Raw genomic sequence first — 10,583 nt, forward strand, 5'->3', positions numbered from 1 at the left:
AAGGAAGGTGAGTGTAAGGAACAGCTGAAACTGTACTGGAGGGTAGAATATGGCTTATATCCAATAAGAAACCCCAAGTTGGGCCAGCAGGTGGCATGAAGGTTAAGGCAGCTGGATCCCATATTACTAACTGAGCCCGAGTCCCAGGCGGCAGCTTGAAAAGCAAGTCTGTACGTGTGTATGCGAGAATGGAGAAGGCATTGTAGCATGGCCATCGTAATTTCTCTTTCAAAAAAAAAAAAAAAGAAAAGAGACCCAAGTCCCACTTCCAGCTTGGAGGGGGACAGGGGAGGGAGTTAAAGACATTGTCCCCAAGTTTAACAGAGAGTAGAGTGGAATGTGGTAAGAGTCAGTCACCCATGATAAGCCCAACAAACTTTTTGGTTAATAACAACAAAGAAAGGGCACCACACATAGGGTGCCACAGCTCTGGGCACTCAGGAGACTCTTCTTTCCATGATCTTGGGTTGCTTATGCAATGCTGGCAGGTTCCCCTCCCCTACCTGACTCCCTCAACTGCCTCTGGAACTCCTTGTGGCAGGCACTGCCCTAGAAATGTGGGGAGGGTTGGCAGCCAAATCCTGGAGTTAGCCATTGCTCAATGCTCTTCTAATAGATACCTTGAACTCCCTTTTCCCCTCTTCAAGTAACGCTAATCTGGGCAAATGAAATCTCCCACAAAGAAATCTTAGAGTAGACCCACAGTCCCAAGAATTGCCCCTCCCTGGGTGAAGGCAGTTCAGGGAGTCAGAGAGGTATTGAGCAGGAAAATCTGTTTGGGGTAGAGTGGCCAGATAAAATACCAATACCTAGTTAAATCTGAATTTCAGATAAACAGGTTCTTACAATCAAGTGTGTCTCAAACATTGCATGGGACATACATTGTAAAAATGATTTGTTTTTCAAAATTCAAATGTAATGGGGTGTCCTCTATTTTTTTTTTCTTCCTAAGTCTGGCAACCCCAGAGACAACTAGGACAACTAGGCTATGTTCCCGTGGCCTCCTGACTGCCATCAGCAGCCTAAATTCCCTTCATAGAAGAGTCCACAGCAAGCCAAGTCCAGAAATGCTTTTCCTTTTATTTCAGAAGAAAGGAAGTAAAGGAAGACACTAACCCCTCCCTGCCCCCTGAGTTCCTGCCTCACCCAGAACATAGAGTGTAGGAGGGCCAGGGCCAGGGTTCAATAAAGCCCACCCTTCCCCCAACCCTCCCTTCCCTTCAGTGGCAAGGTTAGAAAAAAATTAACTCAGTTGTTCCTCCCCTGGCACTGGGCGGAGGCCCTGCTGCAGCCAAGGAGGAAGGGGGGGCCGGGAGAGAAAGGCCTTCCCTCTCACCACATGGAAGCACTCCCCCTTTCCAGGCAGAGAAGCTGCCCTGGCTGGCTAGGGAGAGGGGTGGAGGTAGGTTATGGGGCAAAGGGACGAGAAGAGCCCTGAAAAATCTTTTCCCTTTAACCTGACATATTTATATATTTACAGTTGTAAGGGAGGGGAGAAATCTGGGATACCACTGGTTCTCCAAAGGCAGGGAATGAAAGCCAGATAGCACCCCCTCCTTGTCTTGGTCACATTTTCCTGCCCCCTAGCTCTTAAAACCTTCCATGGGAAATGGGGAAACAGGAGGTAGAGGGTGGAGGGAAGGAATGTTTAATGGGTCTGAGCCCATAGCTCACTCCAAAAGGGGGTGAGGCAGCAGAAGAGGGGCAGCAGGGTCGCCCCAGAAAGGGCCCTGGGAGAGGCACAGGAGAAGCAGCCATCATGCCCTGCCTCTCCACCAGCTCCCCCATCTCCACGTGGCCCGCAGGGTGGGCAGGGGCTATGCCAGACCCATCTCCTCCAGCACACTGCGCGGCGACTCATCCTCCTAAGGCAGAGACAGACAGAGGGTGACGCAGAGACACGAGGAGTGGCAGACAGGGTGGGCAAGACAACAGCAATCACGAGGAAGGAGTGGGGGGGCACAGAGACACAGGGGTGGGGAGGAGATGCCAATGTGAGCCCAAGGCTGGACCTGGAACTGCTGAGAGCCCTTCCAGGGAGCTTGCCACCTCCTGGGACTACCCGGAGCTACTGGTGGCATGGGCAGTCCAGGAGGAACCCATCACCACCCAGAAAACCCAAAGCCAGAAGCTGGGTGAGAAGGGGCTGCACCTCAGTGTCCGAGGGCAAAAGCAGTGAAATTGGGACTAGGAGCAGGAAACCTGTCCTCCAGAATGGAAATATGGGGGTGCTGGGGATGCAGGTGGTTGGGGCCTTCTTCCAGAGTTGGGGGAGGCAGAAAAAGGTTGGCACCAGGCCCCTGAGGGAAGGTGAACCAGACTGCAGAGATGAGTCATTAGGGTCTGAGCACCAGTAACGGGTGGGTGGGTGTGCCAGGGCACGTGTGTATGAGAGTGTGAGTGTGTGTGTGTGTGTGTGTGTGTGTGTGCACGAAGTTGCACTAGTCAGGCCATATGGCAAGTTCAGTTCTGCCCTTTCTTCCACTGCTGCAGAGATGAACCCCCTGCCCCCCAACTCTCCCCCTCCCCAGAGCCAGTCCAGGCTGGCTGCTTGTCATTGCAGATTCCGGTGACTCATCTCCCTGCACCAAGGCTCAGCAGTGACATGGCAGAGAGGGGGCAGGCAGTAATGGGGTGAGGTGGGGTGCTGGATAACAGAATACCAACATCCAGGCACTCTCCGCCCTAGTCTCCAAATCCCTATAGCTTTTGAGTATATGTGTATTCAAAAAATTGGGAGGGGGGAAACCAGGGAAGAAATGTGCCCCTTCTCAGTTCTCTGAACAGTTCTTAATGCCAAGAGAAATATGGGACAGGCGACATTTGCCTAAGGCGAGGTGGACAGGGAGGTGGACAGAGCTTGGAATGAGGGGAGAACTGGCACAGGTGGACTACCTGCCACCCCACCTCCCATGCTGTGGGGTCAGGGCTTGAGGGTCAACTGGACAGCTGGGCGCGGTGGGGGCCAGACACCGCAGGGAGGGGGGCCCCTTCGGCGGTGGGCAGCAGGCAGCTGTGACCGGCTGGCAGGGTGTCCTGTGGAGGCAGGGCACCCTCCGCCATGCCACTCCTCCTCCTCACTGTCCCTGGCCCGTACCTCCTGCAGCAGGTCTGCCTGCTCAATAGCCTTCAGCACACTCTTCTTGGAGGTGTCCTGGACATCGCCCCCCATCAAAAATTCATCCAGGATGAAGTAAGCTTTTTCAAAGTTGAAGATGATGTCCAGCTCGCACACCTGGGAGGACGGGAGGAGGTAGGGTTGAACATGGAGGCACATTCCCAGCTCACCAGCATCACAGCCCCTCACTTTTCTCTCGACACTCCTCCACCTTAGGATCTTGTCCCAGGTCTTCTGTCCTCCCAACCCTCAGGCCTTAGGACCTGGTTCAGCTTTTCCTTCTCCTCCTCTTAGTTCTTTCTCTCTGATATGAAATTATCAGTTGACCTAATCTACCTTGTCTATGTTTCGTGTTATCTTCCCCACAGAGTCTGCAACACTGTGCCCATCAGAGGCCAGGCAAGCCTCTGTCCCTAGGCATTGTAGAGCAGGGAAGGAGAAGATTCTGGACATTGGGGTAGAAGACTTGAGGTCCGAGCAGAGCTCTGGCCCTAGCCAGCCAGCTGTGTGTGTCACCAAATGTATCTGAGCCTCAGTTTTTTTCATCTGAAAAACGAGATATCAACATCTACTTTGCAGGACTGTATGGAGAACAAACCAGAGAACCTGAAGGCACTGTGTAAGTTGTTAAGTGGGATACAAACTATGCAGTTATTACTATTTCCTGACTCAGGTCTAAGCTGTCTGCCAGTGTTCAGACTATACCTCAGATAAGTTCATTTGCAATCTCTGGGAGTGGGACCTGTGCTTCATCAGTTTAAAAAGCTCTCCAGGGTTAGCTCAGTGACACAGTGGTAATGTGCCGTTCAAGCAATGCTGCATCCAAAGGAAAGATCATGGGTTCAGTTCCCTGGTCCACTCATACATACCAGCCATGTGCACCCATGATCCTGGCTGGTTGGGAAAGCTAGGGGAAAAGATGAGACCCTGTTGAAGGGGCTTGTCTTTCTTTTTCCTTATTTCTCTCTCACTCTCATGAAAGAAACAAACTTTTTAAAAGAATTATGTATTTCATTTTATTTATCATTATCATTATTATTATTATTTAATTTGACCAGAGAGAGGGGCAAAGTGTGAAAGCAAGCCACCAGGTCCAGGACTCAAACCACAGTCGGCTATGTGGGAGTCCAGCACTTAACCATCATGCCACCTGCCGGCCCTGGAACAAATAAACTATTAAAAAAAAAAAAAAACTGTCTAGAATATTCCAACACAAAGCCAAGATCAAGGTAAGGGCCAGAAGGTAGCATGGTAGTTAAGGCACCACACTCCCACATGGCTGACTGTGGTTGGAATTCCAGACCTGGAAGCTTGAAAATCAAACCAGGCACGAGTGCATGCACATCCAAAAATCTCAGGAGGAGAGTGGAGGAGAAAGGATTGTAATGTGGCCATCCCCCTATGGGTGATTTCTTTTTCTTTTTCCTTTTTTTTTTTTGAGAGGTTTTTTGCTAAAGGGTGCGTGCACTCTCCAAAAAGACAGAGAGACAGAGAGCAAGAAATTACCCTGCCCCCAGAAGGGATAGTTATGCTGCAATCCCCTCTCCTCCATTTTCCTCCAGGGATCTTGGGAACATGTTCACACATGCCCTGCATGAGTTTAAGCCACCGGGACTGGGACGCGAACCATAGTAGACTATATGGGAGTCCAACAACATCTGCTGTGGGGTAATTTCTCACTTTCCCTCTCTCTGCCTCTCTCAGGCAAGCACATGCATCCCACAGCAAAAATCTAAAAAAAAAAAAAAAAGAAAGAAAAGCAATAAAATAAAAAGAGTACCGATAAAATCAAAACTTGGTCTTACCCTTGTGTGAGAAGTCCAAGCTGAGCTCTATGTGAAGATTAAGTGCCAGATTCTACCCCCCCCCCGGGGGGTTGATTAAGGGATATAGCTAATAGGCTTAAAGCTTAAAAGGGGAGATTAATTACTGTTCTCATTGCTCTAACTTTGCCTCTCCCCAGAGACTTCCAGCACAGAGAAGGGCCTCAAAGTTAAGTGGAAAGAGGGCTGGGTATGGAAACTGGGGTGGGCGGAGAGACTTACGCTGCCAAAGTATTTGTCCAGGAGTTCCACATATCGGTGGATCAGCTCCAGCGTGATGAGCTCATTGTCTTGGCCCTCGATGGCGCAGCAGAAGTAGAGGCTGGCGTATCTGTGGAGAGGGGTGCAGGAGGGCAGCTGGGCACTTGTGCAGAACCTGGGCATTCAGGACTCAAACCTCCCACCACCCCAGGGTCTGTGCACAGAATGGACATGAGGAGGCCCCAGGGGATGCTAGGGTAACGCACTGTGCCTCTTAGTGCTTGCTCATAAGCCAGCAGACATGTGCTTGTTCCTTCTTGCCCTCTGACCTACTCAGTTTGACTCAGCAAAAACCAAAGCCAACTAATTCACCTGCTCAGAGAAAGAGTGTGTATATGTACACACACACATTGCAGAAAATGGGGCGGGATCTCTGACTGGTGAATGAGACCGCAAACAGCGTGTAGTAGACAAGACTGGGCCTATTGGGACAGCAGTATGTGAGCAAGACAGGGGTCAGGCTTGAGTTAAGTCAAGGGGGAAAGAAGAATTTCTCCAAGGGGAGTTTGGAAAGTAAATGAGGCTGGTGTGCCTCACTGTCCCACTGTCCTCAGCTCTCAGCTCCTCCTGACCTAAGGACCCATTATTTCTTAGTCATTGTAACCCAGTGCCAAACTCAAATCAGCAGGACCCAGACAGGTCTGGACATAAGTGGGGATCACCTTTTTTGGGGGGAGAGCTTTTTGCCATAGGGCGCACACACTCCCCAGAAAGACAGAAAATGAGAAATCACCCCTCCCAAGGTAATGGCCACGCCGCAATCACTTCTCCTCCATTCTCCACTTCTCTTCCATTCTCCTCTCGGGATCTTGGGCACACACATACACACGCACATGGCGTGAGTTTAAGCCACCAGGTCCGGGACTCGAACTGCGGTTGACTACATGGGAGTCTAGTGACATAGCCATTGTGCTAACTGCTGGTCCCAGGGAATCACCTTTTGTAGACTACTTTGAGGTCTCTCCACTCCAGGAAGCTGCACATCTTGGGCTTGCGAGCCAGAACCACCTGCATGAGCTCCCGAACCATCTTCTTCCGTTCCTTGTCTGATGTGGCCAGGTACCATTTTTGCAGCCGCAGCTTTCCCTGCCGGCTGAATAGCAGCATGAATCGCATCTAGAAGGAGTGGGTACAGAATGACCCCGTCAGAGAACTGCTTCTTTAAGCTTCTTTCCCCCGTAAACACACAGCCCTAGATGCTTCTAACTCTTTATCCCCAGCTCCTACCTTCTTCAAAAGTCAAGCCCTTTGCTCTCACTTCGAATGTTCCCACTAGGAGGTGCCCCTCCTTCCTAAGAAATGGTAGAGCTTGTGAGTCTGTCATGTGTGTTCAAATTCTGGCTCTACTAGTTATGTATAATCTTGGGCAAATTGCTTTATATCTCAGGGTCTGTTTCCTTCTCTATAAGATGGAGGTAAGAAAAGTACCCACCTTAGAGAGTCCTGAGGAGGGATTAGATGAGTTGCTATATGCAGTAGTGCCTGGCACAAGGGAGGCTTTATCACATCAGGTGTTCCTAATCCTGTTTCCCAAAGGTAAGTAACAAACAGCCCACAGCTGTTGCCAAAGAGATGCCTGTTTTCTCCCATGCTCCTTTATCCACTGCCATACTGAATCTGTCCCTCCAGAAGCTACCTCAATTCTCTATCCCATCCTAGCCATAAGCCCTTGCTGATGTCCCAAACACATCGCCTCCCTCCCCCCAGTGCCAGTCCTACGCGCAGGGGTAACCTTTTCCAAATTAAGTATATCCAATAACACACATGGTATGGGGTTACCCAAATTACACCCTCCTCTCTCCTCAGCCATCCCTGCATTTGGCTCCTGATTTTGAGTTTTGTTTCAGATTTGCTACAGCGCATGCACATGTAAGAGAGAAAAGGAAAATGAGAAAGCCACCCCAGCCAGGAGGTGGGGTTGGTGGGGGGCAATGTGGACATCACAATCCCTCTTCTCCATTCTCCTCTCTGGATTTTGGGCATGCACGCACACACACCCAGAGTGATTTTTAAACCACTGGACCAGGGCTGGAACTGCACAGTCGCCCAAGTGGGATCCTACTGCCTTATCCACTTCACCACAGGCTGACCCCAAAGTTCTGATATTAACTTTCCTTCCTTTCAGGGTGCTAAAAGCCCACTCCCCTTCAGACACCAAGTGAGCAGTCCCACTTTCAGTCACTCGGTTGGTGCAAGGTCATGCTGGGTGGTTCCCTTCGCGCGGATATTTGTGGAACAAAGTACGAGCTGAGCTGGCAGAGTTGGATGGAGTGCAGAGCCCTCACTACCCTGGGGCACCCAGCTTCCCAGTTTAGGGATCCCAGCCACCAACGATCCTGGAGAGGGCATTACCAGGGCTGAATCTCTGGGTATGTGCAACAGTACTAGTTTAGTGGGCTAAAAATCCGGATTCAAGAGAGCTGGGTGTTTTGGGTGGTGAAGGAGGGGAACAGAGGGGCTCAAGGGAGTGCTGTGTCGCTAAGATAAGGAGGTTGGGAGCGCCAGGAAGACGGAAGGCCTGGGTTCCGGAAAGCAAATGGAGTGAGGGGCTGAGAGCGAAGAGCACCAGAGTGGGGGATCCCAGAGCCTGGATCTCGGAGAGCAAAACCTTGAGCCCACGCGGTTTCCCCACCTCAGTCCAGCCTCTATGCGAGGAGCATGGCCACGAACCGAGGCAAGACGTTCACTCCTAGGACCCGGAAACTACCGCTTCCACAACCCGCACTGCCGCGGACCCCCACTCCAGTTTGGGCCGCACAGGAAGGAAGGTCTCGGTGACCGGCGACCCCCCGCTCCCTCCTTCCGCGAACAGACTCCCGGGCCCCTCTCCCTCGGGCAGCTTCCCTGCGGCAGTGGTCGAGGTAACCTACTACCGAGACCCGAGCGCTCCTTCCGGCTCGGGACCGTCCCGCAGCCCCCTCTCGCCCACAATGCGCCCCCTCTCCGCCCCTCTCCCGAATGCCACTTCCAGCTCTTCCTTCCGAGGCTGGCTCGCCCACTCGCCCAGCTAAGTGGGGCCTCTGAGGACGCGAGAAGAGAATGCAGCTCACACCGAGGGCGGCCCCCAAGGACCCCCGCAGGTGCAGCCCACGCCCCTTGGTTCCCCCTCCCCTCCCCTCCCTCTTCCCACAGCCTACCATCCTGCAGCCTCCGGCTCGGCGCGTCCCTCTTCGGCCACCGTAGGCGCCAGCTCCACTCCCTTTCTTATCCTTTCTCTTCCTTCCCTCCCACTCGGCTGAAGCCCCGCCCCGTCCCGCCCCGCCACTGCTCGGAGTTCCGCCGTGCTGCTAACTGCGCAGGCGTCAACGCTGCAGGGCGCGCGGGCGAGGCTGGAGGCGGAGAAGCGGAAACCATGGCAACCAGGTCCTTGACTTCGGCTTTGAGTAGCTCGGTCGTCATGGTAACGAGGCTGTTTTTGTGGGTTGGTTGGAGGATGGGGGACGAGGACAATGAGGTCCTCGCGCTTTGGAGCCTTGGGGGGAAAAGGCGGGAAAAGGGGTGAGAGACATCGGATGGGACGGTCACTAGAGTTTGTGAGAAAACAGAAAAGACTAATGGGCAGTTAAGAAGGAACAGAATGGAAATTAGAGGTACCTAGGAAAACAGGAAGACAGAGGGTAGTGGTGGGGCAGACATGAGGAAAGTATAGAGCTCAAAATAAATATTGACAACCTGCTAGACACAACAATCTTGGTAACATACTCTAGTGGCAGGGGGGTGAGCCTAATGCACGTGGGTCTAACTCTTACATGCGTAGCTTCAGGCAAGTCACTCAACACTCTTGTCTCATCATTTTAAAGATGACAATAGGCCCAGCTGCAGTGGCCTGCGCTGATAAGATGCTGTGCTCCCCAGGCTAGGACCACGTAGAAGGACTGGGTTTGGATTTCAGTCTAACCTAAGGGTCGAACACAGTGGCGTGCACCTGCAATCCCAGTGACTCAGGAGGCTGGGACAGGAGGATTGCAGCTACCTCAAGGCTGGCCTGGGCAACATGGTGAGACCTTGCCTGAAAAAGGGCTGGGTCTAGTGATATGTAGTCCAACTGAAAGGCTGAGGCAGAAGTATCTCCACAGTGACTCTCTAAATTTGATTTTTAAAAATAATATATATAAAAAAGGATCATCAGATGGCATAATGGTTACATCCCTGGACTCCCACATTGCCTGACCGCCATTTGAATCCCAGACCCAGAGGCTTGACATTCATGTTGGACACGTGTGCCTGTGCGTGCATGCCCAAAATCCTGAGAGGAGAATGGAGGAGAAGGGATTGTGGTGTAGCCATCACCCCAGGGAGTGATTTATTGCTTTCTGTCTCTCTGTCTCTATGTCTCTGACAAGCGCACATGACCTATAGATGAAATCTCTCTAAAAATAATAATTATTAAAAAATATAAAAAACGAGGATAGTAGTATGTGTCTTTAAGGTGGCTTGGAGGACTAGAGGTAACATATAGGAAGTATCTGGTATAATGTACTGCTGAGTGAAGCAAGCCAGGCTTTGAAGGAGAGGCATTGTATGTCCCCACTTAATATAAACCGTGTGTCTGCACTCTATGACTGAAACCGATTGACTAAAGGATATAAAACACAGTACATAGATGTAAATACCAGATATAGTGTGTGTGAAAGAGTAGGGTCTGAGGAAAGACATTTAGAAGAAAAATAGGGAGGCAAAGCATTAATGGGACAAGGAAAAGTGGTATTATCTGTTGAAGATATTTTATAGTTTTATCAACTGGACTAGGGGGAAATGTTCACCTGTTGAAATATTCATTTTGTAAGCTAAATAATGTGATTAAATGTATAAAATAAAATTTAAAAAATGTAAAAAAAAAGTATCTGACATAATGTAAATCCTCTTCTAACAATTTCTTTTGTTTCTTCCTTTCTTTTCCATTTTTGTTTCTCCTATGCTTATACCTCAGATTTGCCAATGGCATAGTTGAAAGTATATGAAAAACACCGAGGGGATATTTGGCATAGTTGATTGATTATAGTCAAGAATAAGGATAATAAAGCAAGTTGTTAAAAGTTTGAAAGAGTAAAAGGAATCGAAGTATGTACAAAGGGCAGAAGACAAAACAATTAAAAATAAATATCTGAGAAAGAGGAAAAGGTTGTACATAAGGAAGTAATGAATGGTGAGGCAAAGTCACAAAGAGCTAGGCAACAGCGGTGGAAGTTTGGAAGCTCTAGAAATGCAAACTCCTACACTCCTTGGAAAGCTGACACTTTCTAGAATTCCTCATCTCAATGTGGTATGCCTAACTGTAGAGACAGGAGTCATGAAGATTGTTAGAGATACGGGCTTTGCTTATAGAAGTCAAGTGGCTTAAAATAGCTAGAAGATAGTGGGCCGAAATTCTCCATTGTTAG

General features: G+C 50.2%; 1 protein-coding gene across 1 annotated transcript; it reads right to left on the minus strand.

The window, feature by feature from the left end:
• Positions 1–1,060: 1,060 nt before the first annotated feature.
• AP1S1 (adaptor related protein complex 1 subunit sigma 1) lies at positions 1,061–8,452 on the minus strand. The gene is made up of 5 exons (XM_006155676.3): positions 8,340–8,452; positions 6,140–6,318; positions 5,164–5,272; positions 3,098–3,235; positions 1,061–1,865 (listed from the first exon to the last, which is right to left on the minus strand). Exons 1-5 carry the CDS (start codon positions 8,340–8,342, stop codon positions 1,818–1,820), a joined length of 477 nt encoding a protein of 158 aa, XP_006155738.1. The 5' UTR covers positions 8,343–8,452; the 3' UTR covers positions 1,061–1,817.
• Positions 8,453–10,583: the final 2,131 nt, after the last annotated feature.

The sequence above is a fragment of the Tupaia chinensis genome, unplaced genomic scaffold, assembly GCF_000334495.1.
Source record: "Tupaia chinensis unplaced genomic scaffold, TupChi_1.0 Scaffold000465_1, whole genome shotgun sequence".
Lineage (NCBI taxonomy): Eukaryota > Metazoa > Chordata > Mammalia > Scandentia > Tupaiidae > Tupaia > Tupaia belangeri.